Genomic DNA, 26,058 nt, shown 5'->3' with positions numbered 1-26,058 from the left:
AAATCAACATCATTTCATTGTCAGCCTCATCCATACTCTACCATAGTTGCAATCAACGACCGCCGGAAGACATGAGTCCAGCACACACGCCTGTTGTATTTCTATTTTTCCAATTTGTTCTGGTCCGGCGGGCAACTTACATCCCGATGTGGTATGTTTGAGCATACTGGCTGCTTGTTGACACGTACACTTGTATAGGTAACAATACCAAAATTCCTCAATTGAGGATCAAAGAGTGAGAAAAAAGAAAAGAAAAAAGATTGTGTGTTACTAGTCTCATGAATTTACCGTATCTTTTACTTTTAATTTGGGGAGTAGTGTTGTGGTTGTGGCATGGGTACAGGACTGTTTGCTTCCAGTGAGTAGACCGTGATCTTGGCCCTGTGGAGAAGCCCATCAATTTATTGACACTTCGTAAACGACAGACCAAAATAGGCTACAAGAGCCTGAATGAAATCATCACGTTCAGCGACAAGCTTGAAAGGGACTGTGAAGGAAGCATCTCCTGGAGTCATCTTAAGATATATCCATTGTCTTGAGTAGCTGACTGTTTGTAAAAATTGGGTTTTGGTCAACGGTGTCCGCAAGGGGCTCCATCATGGCTTGCTTCTTGATGCAGCTCATGTCAAAGCCATAAACATTGTTCCAAAGTTCTATCTTGTCCTCTCTGTACTCTGCGTCTCTCTTTTCTCATGTTCTTTTGTTAACCTGCTCATTACTCTAATGATTTGTGTAATGGGTTTTTTTTCTTTCTCTAACTCGATAGGTTCAATATTAAGGAAATGATTTCAAACACGGAGGGGGCGAATTAAGATGACTTGGAAGAATGAACTGAAACAGAAAATTATAAGACAAGTACATGCTAAAGAAGAAGGCAATAGCAGCACTACTAAGTTGGGCCACAGGTGCCTGTGTATAATGCTTCAATTTTTGTATTTGAGTAATTTCAGTTTCACTTTCATTATGCTAATTTGCTATCTCGAAGAGGAGGATAGAAATCAAATCCCAAAGATTTCTATCTCAGTGCACATAACATAGAAGCTTGAATGCTGAAAGTTGTATAAATCACATATACAGATTGAACAAATGCATCAAGAGGAGCACAATCCCAGTTTTTAGCAGCTTGATTAGTGTGTCTCCTGATGAGCCACTGCTTCCACTTCGGTGTGCTGGATGAAAAGCCGTAGAGAAATTCACCGGAGATGCGCCTGAAAAGAAATATGACATTAGTGAGTGTTTAACCATAAACTCAACAAACAACTAAGTGTGTATGGGAAGGAAATTAGAAAAAAGAAAAGAGTAGTTTAATTAGACTTACAGCTGTAATTAGCCCATCCGAGTTGTTGACGGGCTAAATCATATACCACAATCTTATCCCTCAGAACAAGATCTGCAATACAAGTTACAAAACAACTACTTTAAGTATAGTAATTGTAAAATAATAATAGCATTAAATACTGTAATATTTTTCTGAAATTTTCACGGTAGTGTTAAGAGGCCTAACCTCCTAACACTGTGAAGCCCCGGCTTGCTCCATGAGCTTTCTTGAAACCTAAGCACCACATGGCAGCACCAACCTTTAACCAATAGAATAGAACGAACCATTCAGTTTACACATTCCATACAATCATTAGTACGATAATATTCATTTGCTTTGAACAAATAGCTTTTTTTTTTTCTTTTGGTTAATTAGGAAGCCTCACATGAGATCCTGAATATAGCAGGTAGTCTTGTGGTTTCAAAGTCATTGACGCACCAGCTGCAAAGTTGAGTGTGACCGAAGGAAATGACTTTCCCAAACTGAAAGGTTAATGGAAATACATTATGTCTTGGTTTTTCTTTTAGAATGAGTGACTCTCTGTGAAAAAGAGAGAACTAACCTGGTGTAGGTCAGATAACATTGCAACTCTCCTGAAATGATCAGAGACACAAAATTGGAAGCCGAAGTTATCTGCACAAGCAACAAAAACAAAATCAGCTCCGAACAAAGAATTGAGATATTGCACAACCACACACTCAAGAACGGAAATGATTTAAAAGTTAAAAAAGAATAGCAATTGACAATGGCAATCAAACAAAGTAAACGAACATACTGCATGGACAAGAGGTTCATATGCCTCTTCTACAAAAAATGCCAACGTGGTTCCCGTGTCGACAAAAGTAGCACGCTCATCTGATGTTCTGAAAGTTGCTGGATCAATGGGCAAGATTTGTCCATTGACTGCAATGCTTTCAAGGTTGATTGCATAATAAGACTTTCTGAAATAGTAGTTAAAACTAGTTATATTAACTCAAAAGATAAAATACTCATATTTTCAATTAAACAAAAAAGTTCAAGGATAGAGTGCTTACTTGGGGACAAGGGGAGTATACACAATACTCGGCTCCAAAATCTCTCCAAGTATGAGTATACCTCCACCATTTCCATCTCCCTTTAAACAGTGAGAGAAGACACTCGGAGTTATCCCTCGAGAGGATAACTGTGATATGACAGACAATGGGCCTTGGCTCAATCCCAATACCCCATTGAGTGAAACCTCAGTCCTAGCCAAAAGACCGGACACCGTGGTAGCACACCTGTTTCCAAAAATATCAAGGAAATAATGTACTCAGCATCATCATCTTTTGCTACTAGCTATGTGGCAACACTACCAGGCAAAGTACACTATATATATATATATATATATATATATATATGTATGTATCTCAATTTAGCATTAATTCCAACAATTAAGCTCTAACAAAGAGATGCTGAGAATTTTCAATTTGAGCCAATTAATAATAAACAGATGCTTGAAATTTTACTATTTAGTTTACGCACCCAAAAATAATGGGTGTTGAAGATCCATGCGCAACTTGAGAGTGCACTGGAATCATATCAAAAGAAAACTCATCTGATACGAAATAACCGGTGGTTTCTGCTCCGCCCGTATACGGAATATAATACTCGCACTGGTTGCTATCGTCAGAGCAATGTTTGCACCTTCGGTCCGAACAAGGGAGCAGTCCCGCAGTAGAGGACTTGTCATAGTCATAGAGACTAATGGGAGTCTGTTAAACATGTTAAAGTACACTTAGGAAAACGAAATAACAGATAGAAGATTAGTATTGAAACAAAACTCCGGTAAACATGTATATAGTCAGTCATGATCTCAATTCAAGAAATGAATTACACTTCAAAACTATTAGCTACGTTGAAGGATTTGAGAAAATGAAGAAGAAAAGAGGAACAATGAAGCAAGAAAATGAAAGGCTCTGTATTCAGTAAAACGAAACCAGGAATCGTTACAAATCAAATGAGCTGCAGAGCTATTTATACAGCTATAATCTAAGCTTTACTTAGCTCGGAAGCCTTTAACTATGTAATCTCTCCTAACAAACATTTCTAGCCACTCTAACGATAAGGCCATACACAACGAATCACTTATCACTATCCCTCACCCCCCAGATAAAACAAATCTCAAATGGGGAACCCCAGTTTTGAGATTAGCACAATGTCTCACAAACACAGGGCTATGCAATTCTTTGTTGGAATGTGACCTGTGGGCATGTACTGAACAATACTATCATCCTTCTGAACGTTACGGCTGATCATGATGTGTGGACACTGGACAGATCCATTTTTGAAGACAATGGACAGTTTGGAAGATCTCTTAATTGATTCTGATTGTGGGAAGTGGATGTATCGAACAGCATATGAAAAACTACCTCTACTTTGAAACCCACAAAAGGTGGCTCTGCTAAACAGAGGACTATGAAGTCCCAACATCTCTGTAGACTTTTGGTGGACGTTCACCAAAACAGCTACTATATACAGGAGTTGTACACATTGAAATGGAGCCTGTTGATTTCTGGACTGAGAACTGGATGTGTTTGTGGACGGAGAAGGAAAGGGTCTCGTGGACTATCCGACAAAACTATAAGCATTAGGCATTGAAACTAGATCTTGTGGTTGAGGATAAACAGGAGCAGTAGGCATGTAGCTTGCAGGAGGTGGAATCATATTCATAGCAGAAAAGAATTCAAAGAGATCGTGTGCTCTCATCGCAAATTCGAATTGATAAGACCACTTAACCAAAATTAACATCATTGAGCGGCTTCAAGAAACTGTATTCCAGAGAAAACCAAAACCAAACAAATGAACGCAGGATTACCCTTCGTGGGATTTACCTGCTCGTAACATGAGATTTAGCATTTGAGAAAATGAAAAGAATAAAAGAGGAATAGGAAGTAAGAGAATGAAAAGCTTTGTGTTCAGTAAAATGAAATCGGGAATCGTTACAAATCAAATGAGATATTTATAAAACTACAGTGTAAGCTTACTTAGCTAACAAGTCATAAGCCCTTAACCAATTTTTTGTAACCTCCTAGTAAACACCTGTAATCACTCTGATCACCTGGACCAATTACACAAGGGCATATACAACCAATCACTTAAGGACACTTGCCAATTAGTATACCAATATCTATGACAACAACCACCAAAGTTTAACCCACTAAATGGGGTTGGCTACACCAACATCTATGACAATAGACAATTAATTTTGTACCAGTATCAAAATGTCTCTAAACTGTTTTAGCAGCGGTTTAAACTGGCAAAACTTAAAAACATTATGATAAGGTAGTGCCATAAATTGCTATAATTATGTCTGTTCGTGCACAACAGGAATGCCTTAAAATTTTGGCTTCAGATGGTGCTGATTTTTTGTGACATCCCACATCGCCCAAGGGAGTGATCCTTAAATGTATATTCTCATCCCTACCTAGCGCGAGGCCTTTTGGGAGCTCACTGGCTTCGGGTTCCGTAGGAACTCCGAAGTTAAGCGAGTAGCGCGCGAGAGCATTCCCAGGATGGGTGACCCATCGGGAAGTTCTCGTGTAAGTTCCCAAAAACAAAATCGTGAGGACGTGATTGGGGCCCAAAGCGGACAATATTGTGCTACGGTGGTGGAGCGGGCTCGGGAAGTAATCCGTCCCGGGCCGGGATGTGACAATTTGGTATCAGAGCCTAACCCTGGTCGGGTGTGTGCCGACGAGGACGTTGAGCCCCTAAGGGGGGGTGGATTGTGACATCCTACCTAGTGCGAGGCCTTTTGGGAACTCACACGAGAACTTCCCGATGGGTGACCCATCCTAAGAATGCTCTCGCGCGCTACTCGCTTAACTTCGGAGTTCCTACGGAACTCGGCCCGGGGCGGATCACTTCCCGGGCTCGCTCCACCACCGTAGCACGATATTGTCCGCTTTGGGCCCCAACCACGCCCTCACGGTTTTATTTTTGGGAACTCACACGAGAACTTCCCGATGGGTCACCCATCCTAGGAATGCTCTCGCGCGCTACTCGCTTAACTTCGGAGTTCCTACGGAACCCGAAGCCAGTGAGCTCCCAAAAGGCATCGCGCTAGGTAGGGATGAGAATATACATTTAAGGATCACTCCCCTGGGCGATGTGGAATGTCACAATCCACCCCCCTTAGGGGTCCGATGTCCTCGTCGGCATACACGCGACCAGGGTTAGACTCTGATACCAATTGTCACATCCCGGCCCGGGGCGGGATGTGACATTTTTGCCTGGTGAATTCTGCTGGTCAGAGGCCAAGCGTAATAGCAGAGTCAGCAAGGTGGGCTCTTGGCTTCTGAGAAGCAGTTGTAGATGTTGAGAATCAATGTCAATTGTAGGTGAAGTAGGTGGATGTTGTAGGTGAAGTAAGTGTGTGAGGTTGGTGAAGTAAGTGGAGGTTGTAGGTGAAGTAGGTGGATGTTGTAGGTGAAGTAAGTGTGTGGTGTAGCTTTCATTTGGTTTGCTATAAATACCCAAGTCCTCAAGCATTGTAAATCATCCAAGGAAAAACAAAGTCTAGAGCTAAATAAGAAAAGCTTTGCTAATTAGTTTGTTTTGTGAGCTTTCTTTAAGAGTATGCTTTATTTTCTTCTTCTTGGGATCATTAGAGTTATCTTGGATACTCTTCTTATTCAACAATTGGTATCAGAGCCAAGTCGGTCAGGGATCGTTCTTGGTAGAGCATTGGTTGTAAAGTCTCTTGAAATTCCGAGTATGCTCTGTGGTTGCAGTTTTGACTGATCTTCCACATCAGAAAAAATTTCTTGAGATTATTGCTAGGGTTATCACAAACCTTGAGAGGGAGCTTCTTTGTGTCGAGAGTAGAGTATTACTCTGCACGGTAGTCACTCAAGTTTGTTCGGTGTAGTCAAAGTCTTGCCGATACGATGGGTGATCTTCAAGTTGTTGGAGGAATCAAGAAGCTCAACAACCAAAACTATAACACGTGGGCAACGTGTATAGAGTCGTACCTTCAAGGTCAAGACTTGTGGGAGGTTGTCGGTGGTAGTGAAGTTACACAACCGGCAGCGGAAGATGCTAACGGCGTCTTACGGAAGTGGAAAATTAAAGCAGGCAAATCAATGTTTGCCTTAAAGACCACAATAGAAGAAGAAATGTTGGAGCACATTCGTGATGCTAAAACGCCAAAGGAAGCATGAGACACTTTTGTTACACTCTTTTCAAAGAGGAATGATACAAAATTGCAACTTCTCGAGAATGAGCTGCTATCGATGGTACAACGCGACATGACGACTGCCCAGTACTTTCACAAGGTGAAGTCGATATGCCGCGAAATTTCAGAATTAGATCCAACAGCTCCTATTTGGGAAACCAGGATGAAGAGAATAATTATCCATGGTTTGAGACCCGAATATCAAGGGAACACCAATTGTATGCTAAGTTTAGCAATTGCCAATTTTGGTTAGATCAAGTGGCATTTTTGGGACATGTCATATATGCTCAAGGTATTTTGGTGGATCCTCAAAAGGTAGCAGCCGTTGAGAATTGGGTGCAACCACGAACCGTCACTGAGGTATGGAGTTTTCTAGGCTTAGCAGGGTATTACAGACGGTTTGTAAAGGATTTTTCTGTGATTGCTTTACCATTAACGAGGTTAACTAGGAAGGAAGTTAAATTTGAGTGGGATGATAATTGTGAGTAGAGTTTCCAGCAATTGAAGTATTGTCTCACTTATGCACCTGTTTTGGCACTCCCAGATGATAGTGGTAATTTCGAAATCTACAGTGATGCTTCCTTGAATGGTCTGGGTTGTGTGCTGATGCAACATGGTAGGGTGATTGCTTATGCTTCACGACAATTAAAGCCTCATGAGATGAATTACCCTATGCATGATTTGGAGTTAGCAGCCATTATCTTTGCCTTGAAGTTATGGAGACATTATCTTTATGGAGAAAAATGTAAGATTTTTACGGATCATAAGAGTCTTCAATATATCTTCACTCAGAGGGATCTTAATCTTCAACAGCAGAGATGGTTGGAACTGCTTAGTGATTATGATTGCACGATTGATTATCATCCTGGTCGTGCGAATGTGGTAGCTAATGCACTTAGCCGAAAATCTCAAGGCCGTATTAACGCGTTATACGCTAGTCATGTTCCTCTTCTGATAGACTTGAGATCAACTAGAGTGAGGTTAGGGGTAGAAGATTGAGAGGAAGCCTTACTTGCTAATTTTAAAGTTAGGCCAATTTTAATTGATCGTGTACTTGAAGCCCAGATGGTAGATGAAGAGACCCAGGAAATAATTCAAGTAAGGAATCAGGGGAAAAAGAAAGACTTCAAAATTCGAGAATCTGATGGCATGCTTATGCATGATAGTAGAATGTATGTGCCAAATAATTTGGAATTAAAGAAAGCGATTCTTGATGAAGCACATATCTCAGCTTATGCAATGCATCCAGGAGGTACTAAAATGTATCATACCATTCGACCATTTTATTATTGGCCGGGTATGAAAAGAGAGATAACTGAGTATGTGAGTTGGTGTGCCATTTGTCAACAGGTTAAAGCTAAAAGGAAGAAGCCGTTTGGGTTGTTGCAACCACTTCCCGTTCCACATTGGAAATGGGAAAATATTACTATGGATGTTGTGTATAAGTTTCCTCGTACACATAATGGTTATGATGGCATTTGGGTGATAGTTGATCGGCTTACTAAGTCAGCGCATTTTATTCCAGTGGGGGAGAAGTATTCATTAAGCCGATTAGCTGAATTATTCATATCAAAGATTGTGAAGTACTATAGAGTCCCGGTGAGTATTGTCTCGAATCGTGACCCTAGGTTTACTTCTAAATTTTGGGTGGCTTTTCAGGAAGCTTTAGGTTCGAGATTACTTTATAGTACGGCATATCATCCGCAGACAAACGGATAATCAGAGAGGACCATTCAGACGTTGGAGGATATGTTGAGATCTTCGGTATTGCAGTTTGGTGACGCTTGGTACAAGCGGTTAGATTTAATGGAATTTGCCTACAACAACAGTTTTCATTCAAGTATAAGCATGTCACTATTTGAGGCACTGTATGGTAAATCTTGTCGTACACCCTTGTGTTGGTCAAAGGTCAGAGAAAGAGGTTTGGTAGGTCCCGAGATTGTAGATGAGACTACTCAAAATGTTCAGGTAATTAGGTCTAACTTGAAAGTGGCCCAGGATCGACAAAAGAGCTTAGCGGACAGGTATGCCACTGATAGGGTGTATAAAGTTAATGATTGGGTTTTCTGAAGCTTTCACCGTGGAGAGGTGTAATACGGTTCGGAAAGAAATGCAAGCTAAGTCCTAGGTATATTGGACCATATATGATCACTGAGCGAGTTGGTGAAGTTGCTTACAGGCTTGAGTTGCCTTCTAAACTGGCTAAAGTGCATAATGTTTTTCATGTGTCCATGCTTCGTCATTACGTTGCGGATCCGTCGCATATGATACCTCCTCAACCATTGAAAATAAATTCAAATTTAACATATGACGAGGAACCAGTAACGATTTTGGATTGGAAATAGAAGGTTCTGAGGAACAAGACTGTGAGATTAGTGAAAGTTTTGTGGAGGAATCACTCGATGAAAGAAACTACTTGGGAGACGGAAGACCGGATGAGAGATTTGTATCCACACTTATTCTATGGTTACTAGTGGTTTGTTTTTGTTGTGTAATTTTGGGGATGAAATTTTCTTAAGGGGGTAGGTTATGACAATCCGTCCCGAATTTCTTTATCGAGGGAGTGAAAAGACCAGTTTGCCCTTGGACATTAGTTGGTGTAGTGGATGATTTATTTTTTGTTAGTGACTCAATTTGGACCACACACACACACCAAAACCAACCCGTGGACCCTCCCTCTCTCTCTCTTTTCTCTCTCAGACTTTCTTCCATTTCCGTCAAAGTGTACGGTCAACTTTGAAACTAACCTCTCCACTCACGGATCGAGATTATTGTTGGTGTTTTTGGACTCCTTTCAAGCTCAAGAGTCGATTGGTGGTGGTGGTTAGACGTGAGACCTTCGAAAACCTCGAGAACCTTAACCACATATTTTATGCACTGTTCATGCACTAATTATTGTGAGGTTTTTAGGAGTTTTTAAGGTCATAGGAAGCTTTAGAACCTTCCCACGAAGCTCAGAGAGCATGTTTGAATGATTTTGGACGTCGGGATAGCAAGTTCTAAAGTTGGCCGGATTTTGTGAGATTTCTCCGGCGAGATTCTAACATTTTTTATGCTTCAAAGTGGTATAAACTTCTTTCCCTTATCCTAAGCTTCATTTTGAAATAAAATTCGTGAATTTTGGTTGAGAAACGAGTTAGATATGATGAATGGAAGTTTTTCCCAGTTTTCGACGACGGCGACGAAGTCCGGCGATTAGCTGGAGAAGAAAAGGGAATATTCCGTTAATCTTAACAGAGTATTCATAACGGCAGTTAATGGCTTCAGGTTAGTTTTAACGGAATATGCTTGCTTTTGGATAGAATATTCCTAATGGCGTTAACTACTGTCGTCAGTGTGCCAGGCACATGTCTGCGCCTAGGCGGCGCGTCTGGCCATGCCTTGGCCGGAGCGTGGGTGGTCAGAAAATTATTTTTAAAATATGGGGATGTTCGTGAGGTTGAGTAGATCACGTTAGTATATTTAAACACCCTATTTGAGTATTGTATGAGAAGTTATTACCTAGTTTTGGTTATGTGCTTTAAATTGACGTTTTTATAGTTGTGTCACATATAGGTGAGACCTATCCTGAGGACGAACGCAGTCACTCAAGGCTCGGGGGTTACGACCCTTGCACATACTAGTGAGTGGGCTTTTGATTTTCCGTATATACCTATATACTTGTGAATTTTCCCAAAAAATGAAATTGAATGTTTATACGTTTTAAATGTTGTGCATAGTGTTTGCCTATTTATTTATGCATTAGTAGTTGCATATATGTATGTTTGGTGTTGCGGACGCATATGTTAATGCTAGGTAAGTTTATAAGTTATGGTTGTGAATTAGTGGTTATGTGAGATGCATTGAGAACTCATAAACCTGCACCCCCGTGTTAGTGTTCCCGCCCAGAGTAGGGCACAGTCCTTCACGTGATGTTCACCTCCCGCATCATATGCTCACCTTGGATCCAAGTTAGGTGCATAGTCCTGTCGTACAGACCACGTTAGGTGGTTCCAACTCGTAGGTGACCCGCGATTATTCGCATAGTCTTCACGTGATCGTAACACTTGAGCGTATTTATTTACACCCAGTCCTGTCGTACATACCACTTTAGGTGGTTCTGACTCATGTACAAGTATAGTTATTGAGATATGGATTTGAGCTTTAGATTTAGCCGTACAGGTCACGTTAGATGACTCTGGCTGACATATCATTTGCATTGATTGACATTACCTGGGTTACTTACATCTTATGTTGAGATATTCGATATGGCATAGTTGTGAATGTTGCTATTCTATACATGGTTGTGATATATATATATATTCTATTTTCTGGAAAATTATACAGGTTTTACGGAGAGAGGTTAGAACTTTTGAGAATGAAATGATTTTGAAAAGCTTTGTTTTTGCCTACTCACACTTTCTGTTTTACGCCCCTCCAAGTTCTAGTTTGAAGTGCTTTTCGGTGGCTTACGAGGAATTCACGGCATCCCTGACATATTATCACCAATGTAGGATCACCTTTGGGTGTTGTATAATTAGTATTCGTTCTTCAGGACATCACTTAGGCTTTTTGTGCTCTGATTATGTTTATCACACTTAGTCTTACACTAGCGTATTACTTTAACCAGTTTATCTAGTAGTTTGGTTTTTATTTATTCGTAATTGTTTTATTATTATTGCTTCCGCACTGTGCACATGGCTACGTCACCCTCACGTGACGGCCAGCACTCCTTGATTTCCGTCGGGGTGTGTCACACCAAGATTTCACATAAGATGGATATGAATGGTTGGCAAAAGCCTTTTGAGTCAAGATTCTCACCAAATTAATTCAAATAGCATTGCATGTGAAGAAGGCAGAGAAAAAAAATGGGAAGTATAAGATTCGGCCACATAATCGAAGGAGATAGGGAGTACATATAATAATATTGTAGCCCAAACGGAAAAAATGGGAATGTACGTGGAAACTGGGAAGTTACTGCTTGGTAGTGGGAGAACTTCACCGTAATTTAAAAACTGACGTCAACCTTTACCATTTTTCTCCCACGTTGTTTCTTTTTCTTTATTTTGAATGTGACATTCAGCACGTTCCATATAGATATCTATATCTATCTATCTATATATATAAAGGGAGAAGGCCAGTTTGGTGAAGCTTTCCAAAATGCTAAAAATGCCCATTTGTTTCTTTCACATCAAAACCCAAAAAATTCAAAAAATGAGGACAAACTGGTAAAAAATCATAACTAAAAAAAAAGCTGTATTGGAAATCAAAATAAATAAATAAAAAAGAAAACGGAATTTAAAACCAATACTGGTCAAAAGTCCACGTAGTGAGTAACTGATCAATGCAATATTGCAAATTGATCTTTATTTGCCACTCAGTACTACGATCTGATGGTATTCCTCTTCACTTGGAAGTGAGAGGTTTTAGGTTTGAATCTCGTGGATGGCGAATTCAATACCAAATTAGGCTGCCCATTATATGGCTTAGTTGAACTCTTCATCCCCGTAGTCTAAAAATGTCGATGTACTAAAAAAAAAAAAGTATGGATCTTCATTTGAAAAAAGAATTTAAAAAAAAAATAGATAAATAGATGCAGCAAAAAAACTAATCCAAAAAAAACGAAAAATGAAAAAAATGTTGGAAGGAAACATGGGACTTTGTGAGATATTGCAGTTTTCAAACTGCTTTCAGTAATTGAATAAAATATAAAAAATAAAAAGAAACCTAATACGTTTACAGTTAGAACTGCTATTCTACAGTTGAAGGCTTGAACCGTGCAATGGGATTATGGGAGCGGTTTTGTGGAACGCGAACGTGCATTGAAATAAAAGCGAATGTGGGATATGATCATATGAAGCAGTTTTGCGGGAAGAGCTAAATAAAACACAAAATAAAAGAGAGAATCTGAAGAGAATAAATTGAAATTGTTTTGCTGGAGAAGATGAAATTGGAAAAAAAAACCAACAAGAACTGGTCCTTTGAGAAAGTCGGTAATAAAATTTCTTTTGTGGTTAATCTTTTGTGTTTTGTTCTCTGCTCCTTATTCCTTAATGTTAATCTTCTCATGCATTTTCACAGGATTATTGAATCGAAGTTCTTCTACCATCAATCAATTGCTGGAATTTTCATAATAGTGGAACAAACAATGAACAAGGTTTGAAATTTGTTTTCTTTGTAATCAATATTGCCATTCTGTTTTTGCCTTGGGGAGGCTTTGGAAATGGTTAATTTTTTGTTTTTGTTTTTATCTTTTATTACAAATTATTCATTGTTTTATATAGTAGTTTTTATATTTCCAGTACTAAAGTAATTTTCATTCATCATTTTACCGTCATATGTCAGACTTAATGCAAAAGACAATAAAGTATGAATGTGGCATTAGATTTCAAACTGCTATGAGCAGTTGCCATTTGATTTCACCTTTAATTGATCGTCAGTCTCTAATCCTCAGTGTCGGAGGTATTTGCTTCCACCCTTTTCTTCCTTTTTGTCTTCTTTGGCTTTTAACTTCTATCTCTCTTTTTATTCTGCATTTTAATTTCATATTCTGGGATAGTTTCTATTAATCCATTATCCCCAGTTTTTCCCAGTCTTTTTCCTGCTTTTTCCCGTACAAAGTGCATTGCAAGAAGGCGGAGAGCATCATATGGCCATTTTTAAAGGTAATTCCCCGGAATCTATTGCTTAATTTATATTTTTCTTATGGGCTGTGATGGGATTTGAAAAACGAAACTCAAAAGTTTCTCTTTATTGTTATTACGGTACCTTAATAATTTGCCCATTTTCTTTGACATGTTTGTTAGTCTTTATCTGACATTGGACATATTAGTTATACATGCCATGCAATTTAAATTGATTGCAAGCTTATTTGCTTTCTCTAATGTACTTTAAATTCCTCCCTCGGCTTTGTTTGCAATCTTTTTTGGATTAATTCTTCATTTTCTCCCAAGTTTGTATCTGTTTGACGTAGGAATTGTACTTTTATGTCTATCATATGTCTTAATTGTTATTATTTCAATGTAAGTCCTTCCTAGGAGAGTCTAACATATGCTGCTCTTCTCAAGCGTCAAAAGAAAGAAATTGAGGAGCTTGGAGCCAAATTGCAGGCTAATTTTTGTATTAATTGTCGACATCCATGTATGATAATAATTATAAATATAGACTGTGTACATAAATTAAGGGAATTTAAATATTCCGCATGTTTTAGGTATCTCATTCAGAACATTGGCCAGAGGAAATCCTCAATCTGCAAAACACGTTAATGCAGGTTTGGAATATACACTTTATGTTTATTGTAATTAGTTGAATGCAAGTGTCTGGAATATGCGTGCTTTCTGTGCAGACTGAGTTAGAGAGGGAGCGTATGGCTTTGGAGTTGGAGGGAAAAAAAAGCCCAAGCTGAGAGAGAAGATGGTGCAACATCAAGCTAAGAAATTTGAGAACCTGAGGTCAATGGTGTTGTATTCAAATGGAGATGAGAATCGCGATTGCTTTAAAAAGGTTTGCATGACTAATTAATTGTCATTACGGAATTCTGTATAATGTGTTGATGTTCATATCTATGTTCGATTCCTAATTTTGTTCTGAAAATGAAAAATAACTACTTCATAGTGTAAAATCCTATTATCTATAAACACAAAATATGTGCTTGACATTATAATGCGTCGTCGGCAGTGAGATAAGATTTAGTTAAACACTCTCTGTTGAATCGATAGCTTTAGCACGTCACAGGTTAGGAGGTGTGGTCGACGGCCGCCAGTGCCAACTCAAGAACTCAAGAACTCAAGACAAGCCTCCAATTTAGCCTTCACACACTTCCTCCTTTTTATTTAGAGCAAGTGGAGATGGCGACCCAAAATAATAACTAGCCACGGTATACTTCAGTTTTTCATTTTATTATTTGTCATTTGCAGAGATAAATAGAGCAGTTATGTACTATGAGTAGCAGATTTCTTTGTCTACATTGCAGGTAGTCAAATGGTTGTTAAATGGCTTTATTTGCAGTTTACAACTTTCATTGGAATAATATTTGATTTGAGTTAAAACTTTGATTTATGAATTTATACGTTTTTATTTGTTTCTCTGTCATAGGGTTGACATCATTTCAGTACAATAACTCTCGAGATAGTTTAGTCAAGAGGAATTTAGCGCTCATTGCATATTTTCCTGCTATTTATAGATATGCCTGTCATTTTATTCATTTTTCATGTTAACTTTCTTCTACAAGCTTCCTGTGGCCTAAGCATTGGATTTATTCATTTTTTAAAATATATTTAGGTGTTTTGGAAAAGATATTTATGCACATAAAGGCTATTATGCTTAACCAAATCGTCCCCACTTGCTAGCTTCATCAGCTTATGTTTGTGAGGCAAAAAGGAGATGACTTGGTTGTTTATCAAGTTAATTATTTGATTAAAACTTCAATTCGTTGTGGCTACTGATCAACCGTTGTTTAATTGAATTTAGTTTTCTCAAGATTCAGGATTATATTTACTTCGCGGGGAATCGAAATAGTAATTAGAGAAGTTTGATCGTCTATGAGGCAACTTGTGAATCTATTAAATTTTAGTTATGGCTCTCACTATTGATTGCTTTCTCTTAATTTTTTTTTTTTTTTGAATAACAACATTGTTAATTGTCTTCATATGTTCAAATTGATTTTTTATTTATTTTTTTCTGTTACACCATATGTTCAATAACAATGATGTATATACAAATATGTTTTTGGCAATGTACAATACAGTCCTGCAAGTGGCTCTTTACCACAGTAGTGGAAATGTGCTAAGCCTTTGCATGACTACGTGGGTTTGAACTCCGTCAGTGGCTCATCTAACATTTAACAAAATCTATCATTTGACAAAAAAAAAAAAAAAAAAAAAAAGAGCAATACAGTCTGGGGCAGAAAACAATGAGTCTCCGCATGCACTTCATTTGTGATTTAGAGGGAAGAATTTAATCCCTCTTTTGAGAGAGTTTCCCGAATTTGACTACATTTTAAGTTTTTGCCTAAATAGTTGGACGAGGCCATCTCATTTGGCAACGAGATCCTATTTATTTTTAGTAATCACTTAAAAAAATATAAGAATATCTAAATCAACCCATTTTTGGCGCGCATAGCACCCGTAATGCAAAAATGCCTCTTGAATGCGCGTAAGCTCGTGCGAAGAGGCTAGTAGATGATGAAATTGAAAACCCCATCTCTCAACTGTGAGGGGTTCAGCACGTTCCCTGTTTTTTTGTTTTTTAGTTTTTAGTTTTTTTGTTTTTTTCATTTTTCAATAATTTTTTTTGTAAGTTTCGGCTTTTTTTTAACAATATTGCTATGAGATATCAGTCCATCTCTCTCCCCGAAAGTGGAGGAGGAGTGAAGTTGGTCACGTCCCCTTTTTTAGCAATCACTTACCCACTACGTGGACTCTTAATCAGTATTGGCTTTAAATTCCGTTTTCTTTTTTCTTTTTCTTTTTTTATTTATTTTATTTTCCAATAAGGTTTTTTTGTTGAGAAATGGTTTTTAACCTGTTTGTCCTCATTTTTTCCTTTTTTTGGATTTCAATTGTGAAAAAAATAAAAGAGCTTTCTTGACATTTCGGAATGCTTCACCATTATGCTTCTCACTTTATATATTAAGAAGATAAAATAATTAATTCACTTAATGGACATTTTATTTCCCTCGGTAAATGCATTCCCTGTTCTCTCTTGCTCCCTCATCTCTCTGTCTTTCTCCCCCCCCCCCCTTCTCACTTTCCCCAACCTCTCCTTCACCGACAGCCACAAGGATGAATTGGAACCTGCTCAGTATGAAGCTCTTCTCAAAGTGAGCGAGTAAGTCTCAGCTCTTGCAGAGATGATCGTACTTGTAAGTCTCTCTGTAATTTGGTTGATGAGAAAGTCTCCCCAACAACCACAAGGACGACATCGACGAATTTTATAGTGACCCATGTGTGTTTTTCATTTCTTTCTTCAACTTATGTGTAATCTGATTAGAGATGCACCTAACTCACCACCGAATCGCCAGATTTCGTGAAATCCTTGATTTTCTAAATTTATTGCATTGTAAGAGTGAGGATTCACGAAGAAATGGGGGAGACGGAGTGGAAGAGAGAAGGAAGAAAGATATTAAATGGAAAAGGCAGTGGCAAAATTGAAAAATCAGTGTTTGAATCATTTTAATTCGATTGGTTTAGTATTGGGTTTTCTCGTAACCATCAAATAAAGTTACTAACTAATTTTTGGTTGGCATTCAAACTTTTCAAATCATTTTCATTAAATTTTTTACTGTAAATTGTTTACATAATTATTGAATTTGTACATCAATTAACATGGAACAAGACAATTCCACATATTGAGGTTGCAATTGGTTCGTGTGTTTTCACATTTAAATGTGGTCCACCATTTATCCTAATTTTTATTTAATGAACAAGAAAATAATCTACTTATTTGAATAAGGTAAAATGTTAGCCTCATATAAATTTTTATCAGTTTTTAGTATTGGTTTTCAGTTTTTTTTTTTTTTTTTTTTTTTATTAATTTTTTTAAGCTAAAATCTTTTTTTTTTGCCAGTTTTCATAAAAATGAAAATTGAAAACCAAAAAAATGAAAATTCAATGCCATATTTTAAAAGCTCAAAAATGGTTGAGTTTTGGTTTCAGTTTTATTTTTATTAAAAAAGAAAACTAAAGGTAGTTACCAAATAAGATTTCAATTTTTTAGGTTTTCACAAAATAAACGAAATAATTATCAAACGACCCCTTAAGGAAAAGGAGAAACTTTGGGCTTCCATTGGAGTTGAGTTTTGCGAGCTAAAGCAGTCCACCATTGTTTGAATCTTTTGTAAGTCTAAAAAGTTTATTGAGTTGGCAAGGGCAAGAATATTCTTATGAGTCGTTAGATAATCATTTCATTTTCAATTTTTAGCTCAATTTTAAAAATAAAATAAAAAACTGAAATCTTATTTGGTAAGTATTTTCAATTTTCATTTAAAAACAAAAAAATTGAAAGTAATTACCAAATAAGATTTGAAGTATAAAAACTAAAAATTGAAAACGAAATTGTTATCAGACATCCTCTTAATTTTTTATGAAAGGGAGGGTAAAATGATGATATAAATACGGAGTAAGTGTAGCATTATTCTTTAATAAGACAGAAGGATGTTTAAGAGAGTTACGATTTTTGATGATTTTTTTAGACAACAATATTTCTATATTTCATGAGAGGGGGGATAATCTACAGTAATTGTGAAATCCCATTCCTGGATTTCACTATTTAAATTTACGTATTACGTATTTTGTATTCTTAGTTTCGACGCTTTTATATTTACGTCATATTTGATTCCTACGTATTTTTCCACTTGTCTTTATATAATTGGATAGTACTCATCATATGAACGCATGGGCGCAAATGGAAAGCGATTCGGAATTATAACGAAGATTTTATGAGATTTTGAACGTTTAAGATATTTTGGTAAATTGATAATTAATTGGACATGTGATATTTTTGTCTAACCATTGGGTGAGTGCCACGTGGGCACCCAAACAATTCTAAAACTCTCTTCTCTCCTCCCTTTTCTCTCTCATTCTCTCTTCTCTCGAGAGTTCTCTCACTCTGTCTCGGCTCTCCCTTTCTTCCCGTGAAACAAACCACCACCACCACCACCAAATTTTTGGCTTGTTGAACACCAAAACCACATTTATCTGCATGTCCTCACCACCATAAACTCCATTGTGACTTTTGTTTCATTGAAAACAAACCCGAAACACCATTCTAATGTTTTAATGTAGTTTTATAGTTGATCGGCTAATTGATCGCTACTTGAATTTGTGATTGGCGGAGATCCGACCGTTGGATCGCTATGAGTGTTTAGTTTGTTGTTCTATGAGTGTAATGTGGACCTTAGGAGGTTACAAATCTGAAATGAGATATGCTGATCTCTCAAATTGAATTACTAGGGTTGTGGACCCGTCGGTTAACCTTTGACCAACGGTTAACTTTTGGTCAATTGGTCCCAAATCATTTTACAACGTTCTTGGGGATGTGCTTTATGTAAGTTATGTGGTTTATCACTTGGGTTCTGAGACGAGATTTGGTATATGTTTTAGGCGACGATCGGACGTGGACGCCTCGATATTCGAGCTATGGATTCGTAGTGCGGGCTCCAGGTGAGTGACTTTAATATATGTGATATTGGTGATTACCATGTTTTCGTAATTGTTATCCTGTGTGGATATGACTTGGTTTTATAAATATGTTTTCTATTGAATTGTTATTTTTAATACTTAGCCATAATTCATGTTTATGAAATGAGATTTGACGTATATATTTGAAATATGGTTGATTTGTATGATTGGCTTGTTGTGATGAAATATGAGGGCTAGTAGTGGACCGTTAACCCATTGTGATGTGGATTTGTTGCTTCGATATTGTTTCATTTCCCGCTTCGTTGATTCGTTCTAAATTTAGTACCTGTGCTTTGTTTCACTTCGTTAAGCCTTTGTAAATTGAGTAACTTGTGCCTTGTCCCATTTCTACGAGCCGTTGTCCATTATGGTTGTTGGCCTTCCGCTCTGTGTCGTTGAGTGATCCGGAACTGGTTTTCGCTGGGGTTCCGTTGAGGGTGCGATTCCCTACTCCGTCTAGATTCTATTGAGTGGTCTGGAATCCCTCGTGATTAGTGATTTCGTTGATTGGTCCGAAATCGTATCTAGTTTGGATTTCATTGACTGGTCCGATATCTATTGTACTCCACAATTCCGTTGAGAGGTCTGAAATCGTATCCACTCGGATTCCGTTAAGAGGTTTGGAATCCCTTCTACTCCGTGATTCCGTTGAGTGATCCAGAATCATATCCTGATTTGGATTCCGTTGAGTGGTTCGAAATCTCGTTTGGTATTATGGTTCCGTTGAGAGGTCCGGAACCCGATTAATTGCTTTGTTGATTCTTCAGATTGAGTTTGGATTAAGATAGCTTCAGAGATGTAGGCTTCGGCCGAACTGTGTCGCTCTAATCCTGCATTTTGGTGTATTGTACGAGTTATTGATTGATAACCTTGCGTTTGATTTCAGAAGAGTCGTTGGATGTCTAGGTGACTTCTTCGGGATTTTCAGTGACTTGATTATGATTTCATAAAATATGATTTTATATTTGACATTTATAAACCGAATCGATGGTTGGTTTTTAATAGTATCACATACGTAAAATTATTGTCACTCACACGAGCTTCGCGGCTTATCCAAGTTGTTGTTTGCCCCGTGCACCATTCCAATGGCGTATGGGCGATTGTGCAGGTTTTTGTAGATACGAAGAGCTTTGGGGAAGCAGACAGAGTTCAGAGAGCTTGGAGTGTTAGGTTACCCCTATATTTTCCTTAAAAATATGTGATTATTGTTATTTTCAGTTAAGTGTTTTAGTTTGTATTTTCTGGCATTCCCCCTACAGTTTACCGTCACGTGTCGATTTCGGACGTATCTTGGGATCGGGGAGTGACAGTAATACAAATATTCAATAATTACACTTACATAATTATTAAAAACAAAGCTACACACTTGACCAAATAAATATAGCAGCTCATATATAGAGATCCAAAATATTAAAATTGCACACCACAAAATAAATATGGGCTTGTTTGAAAGTACAATTAAAATGACTAGAAGTTCTTTTAGCGAAAATATTTTTGAATTCTAAAAGCACTTAAAGTAAGCACTTTAATACTTTTCTAGGATTCACTTGCATTTTTATTATGAACTTGTTCATAAAAACATTTTCACCAAAAGTTCTTTTAGCTATTTCAGAGTACTTCCAAACGAGTTATATAACTAGTCTTACATGATGAGATCCAAAATATTCTAAATTACACACCACCAAATAAATATAACAAGTATCTTTCATGGAGAGATCCAAATATTAAAAACGTAGCTAGTAGGAAAAGACGACTATTACATTCAAAAGAAGAGGAATGGACATGCATTTTGCTGATAATTATCTCTCTCTCCATCTTTCTTATGATCTGAAAATAACATTGGAAATAATTAACAAACATATATGTAAGATACTCATACAAAAACAAAAGAAAGAAGTAACATAACGAACATTCTTTAGATGTAGCTTATCTACTTTTTTTTTTTTTTGCCAATTAAAGCGTTTGTAATTTTTCAATGTATTTTGTATTTGAGCGACATCAACAACTTGTATATTATATATACGTATATACGTATTTTAGGTTAAAACCTAAATTTTAGGTTTTAAACTAATCCAATCATTTTCCAATGATTGGGTCTAAAATAAGGTTTAGGTTAAAACCTAAATTTTGGATAATTTTAAAAACATTAAATCCAACAGCTGAGATAGAGTATGATCAGTCTAATAGTTAAAAAAAAAATCTAAAAGGCCACAATTAAATCTAACAGCTAAAACAATTAAAAATTATTTTAATCAAAATTCACCCAAAAATTGTATACTACATGTTTCATAGGGTCAATTTAGTGAATTTTTAACTTTTAACTAAATTTAAATATTTTTAGGTTAAAAAGTTTATAAAAATAAATTAAGATAATCTACATAATTTTAATTTTGAAAAAAAGTTACTGAATAAAAAGTAGCATAAATTAATCCTTTAATAATATCGACTTAAATTTTTTACTCAAAATCATTAGAGCAAAAAAATTGTTTATGGGTCAAAATTTAAATTTCTAGGTTAAAAATTTAAAATTTTGACCTAAAAATTGAAGATGGTCTTAGAATAATTCTTCATAAAAAGGTTAACATGTCCCACACACATAAATCAAGAAACGGTAATTTCGAAAAAAAACAAATTATAAAGAAAAAAGCAAAAAAGTATGAACAGAATTTAAATACCCAAATATTAGAAGTTTCTTGTGACGTAGTTCCAAAACAGAATGCAGATGTTAGCTATGACTTGGAACGCGCGGTCCGATTTGTCAGATAGGACATGCATTGCACGGTCCGAGAACTTTCGAAATCTTATGTTAAGCAACAATAGGACTGCCAGAATAGGATTGAAGGAATAAAGCATTGGATTATAAAACTGGGGTGCAAGACTGCAAATCATCGCAAGCCAGTAGATAGCCCACACTAAGCCAAGCCCCACCCAGATAACGAAGCGGTATTGAAATCGGGCGGTGAGGACAAAAAGTCCAAACCAAACAACAGACAGCGCTGCCGTGGCAACGACAGAGAAAATGTACAAGGGAGGAAGGCATGGACAGTCATTCAATTTGCAGTCGCAACCAGCCACATCGGTGGAGGGAGGTTTGACAAAGTCAAACTGGTTCACCGCGACGACAAACAGAATGGTGGCTAAGGCCAAGAGGATGGTTAGAGTCTCGGTTAGATGTGGTTGCAGATTTGGAGGAGGGTTTTAATTTTCAGCGTCCGCCATAGTGGTGGTCAAAAGAGGCAGCTGGGGGCAGAAGGAGAGAATGAGAAATGAGAGTTGAGATGGCGGTGACAGTGGCGGTGAGGAGGGGTTGATTGGTGTAGGGGGTGGGGGCTGTTTTATACTACTGGGTAGGTGTGTGCAAGTGTTTGTAGCATGGTCTGTTTTATACCACTGGGTAGTGGGGTGGTTGTTTTTTTGTTCTTTTATTGGGTGAGAAGCATGCTGCATGTTTAAAAGGAAAAAACGTCTACCTTTATGTTTTTCCTTCACATGCGTGCATGCATGCCAGACTGCAACCCAATAGCAGGAATTCAGAATTGTTGTGCTATTGACTGATAAATACAACTTCTAGATGTAATGGCATTGCCCCCCACTGATTTTAACATTAAACCTTCGCATGAAAGTATGAAACTGCAAGCAGTAGATTCACATGAAAGTATGAATAAGAAAACCTTCACATGAAAGTCTGAAACTGCAACGTAGTAGCGCAGGAATCCAGAATAGTTATGGTATTGACCATTAAGACAACTTCCGTGTATCATTACATCAACCACCACCCCCCAAAACAACCACTAATTATAAAAGAAAACTAACGAAAAATCCTTAAAAAAAATTTAATTTTAACGAAAATGACAAAATAAAGGTACAAGTAAATGGTACCATGAGTGACTTTTTAAGGTAAAAATATTTTTTTCGTTAAAAGTGAACAGTATCAAAGTGTTTTATTAAGATTCCCTAATTTTAATATCATTAAATCTTCACTTTCAAGTTAGGGAAAAAAAAAGGCTTTTTAGCCAAAATGATTCCTGAGATTTGCATAACACTTCACTTTAATCCTTGAGATTGAAAATCAATAGAAATGGTCCATGAGATTGTCCACCATCTATTATTTTGGTCCTTCCATTAAAAACTCCATTAAGTGTCCCGGAGCTCTTGGCCTGAAGTTTGGGCAATTTTCAAAGCTTCGTAACTCAATCGTTTCTTAACCAAATTTGACCTATAATATATCAAAATGAAGATAGGAAAGTGTAGAATAAGATTTTACCATTTCGAAGCCCAATGGATGCCAAAGATGACCAGAAAATAGTTTGAAAAGTGACTGGTCCGCTGGAAAACTGAAAAACTCGCCAAAAACTGGGTAAACTTTAAATATTCATAATTTCTTCAATACTCAACGAAATCAAGTGATTCAAAAATGAAAATCATACTTCTCAACGAGATGAAGAGAATGATACCTTTCTTGATAGCTAATTCGTCGTGGTTTGGCCTGAAATGCCTCCATGCATCATCATGTGTGTTAGCTACCCTTATGAGTTATATTCCTTACATTGTGGCCAATTCCCTAATATCTGCAAATTTTGGAATACTCCCTTCCAATCTGTTGAAGCTAAGATCTCTGCAAATGATTATGCATGTATACAAATAATCAGAAGTAAATTAAGCAAATCTTAAAAACATAAATGAATCAACCAGTACGTAGCCTGTTAGTGTGAATAATAAATAGAACATTGTGTGCACACCAAATTCACGGTGGGGCTTTGGACAAATTTAGAATGTGCTGCTTAACTGAAAGTTACATGTTTTAAAGCTTATTATTACGTGTAAGGTCAAGCAAACATTTTAAGTCCACAAATCTCGAAGTGTAAGGTCAAACTGCTCATATATAGTGTTCCCAGTTTGTTATACAATATTAGTAATAAGGAGAAATTAGGTTTTTATCCTTCCTTTTGCCACTTCATTGATTAAAATCCTATTCATTTTCAATTTTTTATCAAGGTCCTTGTGTCACATCCCGGCCCGGGTCCCCACCACATCCCGGGCCCGCTCCACCATAGTAGCACGATATTGTCCGCTTTGGGCCCCGACCACGCCCTCACGGTTTTGTTTCTGGGAACTCACACGAGAACTTTCCGATAGGTCACCCATCATGGGATTGCTCTCGCGCGCTACTCGCTTAACTTCAAAGTTCCCATGGAACCCGAAGCCAGTGAGCTCCCAAAAGGCCTTGTGCTCGGTAGGGATGGGAATAAACATTTAAGGATCACCCCCTGGGCGATGTGGGATGTCACAATCCACCCCCCTTAGGGGCCCGACGTCCTCGTCGGCACACCACGGCCAAGGTTAGGCTCTGATACCAAACTGACACACCCCGACCGAGATCAGGGCGTGACGGCCAGCACGCCCTGATCTCGGTCGGGGTGTGTCACCTTGGGTTTTAATAATATCATTAATTATTTCAATAATAATAATTTTTTATTTCTAAATATATTAATATAATGTTAAAAATGTTACAATTAGTATATTTATATTTATGACTAAATTTTTTATCAGATGTTTTTAGTTTTAGTTTGTACCCATTTTTAATTTGTAATTCTTTTTTAATTTGTACCAATTTTCTTTTCAGTTTTAATTTGTACCCATATATTAATTTCCTTTTGTGCCCATATTTTTTAAAGTTTATTTGTGTTTGTACCCATATATTTTTTTTATTTGTACTTTTTATTTTGCTAAATGTACCCATGCTAATTATATGTACCCATTCATGTAAAACTTTTTAATCTTAAAATGTACTCATTCTTAAATATACCAATTTGTTATATGTAAAATGTACAATTTTTTATATAAAATCTATTCAATTTTTTTCTAATCCATTTTTAAACTTATATGGGTACATTCTTTTTTCTTTAATTTTAAAATGTATCCATGTTAAGTTTAATCGAAAAAATTTACTAATGTTATTAAGCCTAATATCTTTTTTTTTTTTTTTTTGTGATTTTGAAGAATGTACCCATGTTTTGATACAATTTTTTGGTTAATTTTGATGAATGTACCCTTGTTTATACACACACAATAGTATATTTATATTTTAATATTTTTAATCCCACAAATTGTGTTTTTTTAATTTAAAATCTCATTTATATAAACAACTAAATTTCTAATTTTTAATTTAAAAAAAATATAGTAACGTACATAGAAATAAATTATCACATTGATTTCAGGGACCTTAATCAAAAATTAAAAATCAACAAGGTTTCAATCAAAGAATATTTATAACTAAGGACCGCATCCAAAGTTTCCCTAGTAATAATCTAGAGCTACAGTGTAAAACCAATTATTAAGACGACCATGTCACGAAAAAATGGAGAATAATAGATAGAAGAATTACAAAACAGTCAGATTTGTCAAGGTAGAGATATATTCAGGCATTTCTCCGGTTATATTGCAGCTCCTTAACATCCTGCAATTTGAACAACCAATATTCGAAAATTAGTTTTCATCTGCATGCGTTATGCTAATAGAAATATATATAAAACCTAAAATATGGCTCACAATTTATTAATGCCCGTCATGCTTGATAAGTTTGGAAAAACTGAACTCTCACCGCTTAAGTCGCTAATCCTTCTGCAAAAGGTTACAGCATGATAACGTGTTGGAATACAAGTATCTTCATAAATCCATTTTTCTCTCTAAATTAGAAAGACGCAAGGAGATCATGCAAATTAAGATAACCGATAGCTTAGAAGGCAGGAGTCATAGATCTGTCACATTATTCAAGGCAGAGAGACTAGATGGAAGGGGGCCTTCAAGACCACTCGTTTGCATCTCTCTGTATACAACATATTTGATGGATTTAGGATTGCACATGAAATATTTCAGTTGAGAACTTAAAAAGTGCAATAAAAGAGATCTCTTACAAGGCCCGGAGGTTTTTCCAACTTCGAAAGTAGTCAGGTATTCTTCCAGTGAAGTTATTACTGCCAATGCCACAAAAAGCTGAAAGATTAAATGACATAAACTAGTTATAAAATTACGTTATTACCCAATCAAGAAGGCATACAAAATTCTTAAGAATGGTACCCTTCTCGACAGCTAATTCACCATGGTTTGGCTGAACAACGGCTCAAAAATGCTAACTCGAGACCAATACATCCAATCTCGAGCCGTTTTCTGATCAAACCACAGTGATATAGCCGTCGAAAAAGGTACCATGCTTTTCTCTCATGGAGAAGTATGATTTTCGTTTTTGAATCACTTGATTTCATTTAGTATTGAAGAAGTTATAATCTTGTTCTACACTTTCTTATCTTCATTTTGATATATTATGGGTCGAATTTGGTTAAGAAACGATTGAGTTACAAAGCTTTGAAAATTGCCAAACTTTCGGC

General features: G+C 36.9%; 1 protein-coding gene across 1 annotated transcript; it reads right to left on the bottom strand.

Annotated features, from left to right (window-relative positions):
* Positions 1-1,065: 1,065 nt before the first annotated feature.
* LOC148689885 (aspartic proteinase 36-like) lies at positions 1,066-25,882 on the bottom strand. Its single transcript, XM_088687866.1, has 10 exons — positions 25,772-25,882; positions 25,610-25,666; positions 2,822-3,051; positions 2,353-2,577; positions 2,094-2,259; positions 1,881-1,951; positions 1,704-1,800; positions 1,505-1,577; positions 1,319-1,390; positions 1,066-1,208 (listed from the first exon to the last, which is right to left on the bottom strand). The coding sequence occupies exons 1-10, from the start codon at positions 25,880-25,882 to the stop codon at positions 1,066-1,068; spliced, it is 1,245 nt and encodes a 414-aa protein (XP_088543992.1).
* Between the last annotated feature and the right edge of the window lie 176 nt (positions 25,883-26,058).

Source organism: Pyrus communis, chromosome 16 (assembly GCF_041283825.1).
Source record: "Pyrus communis isolate YQ-2024b chromosome 16, ASM4128382v1, whole genome shotgun sequence".
Lineage (NCBI taxonomy): Eukaryota > Viridiplantae > Streptophyta > Magnoliopsida > Rosales > Rosaceae > Pyrus > Pyrus communis.
The sequence above is the reverse complement of the archived record's forward strand: the minus strand, read 5'-3'. Positions and strand labels throughout refer to the sequence as shown.

Bases quoted from the DNA above. Each gene is read 5' to 3' on its own strand.
- LOC148689885 (XM_088687866.1), bottom strand. From the start codon at position 25,882: ATGGTACCTTTTTCGACGGCTATATCACTGTGGTTTGATCAGAAAACG. The intron at 1,952-2,093 runs GTATGTTCGTTT...TTGCTTGTGCAG, and splicing joins ATGAACCTCTTGTCCATGCA to ATAACTTCGGCTTCCAATTT. The intron at 1,578-1,703 runs GTGAGGCTTCCT...TATTGGTTAAAG, and splicing joins TGCTATATTCAGGATCTCAT to GTTGGTGCTGCCATGTGGTG.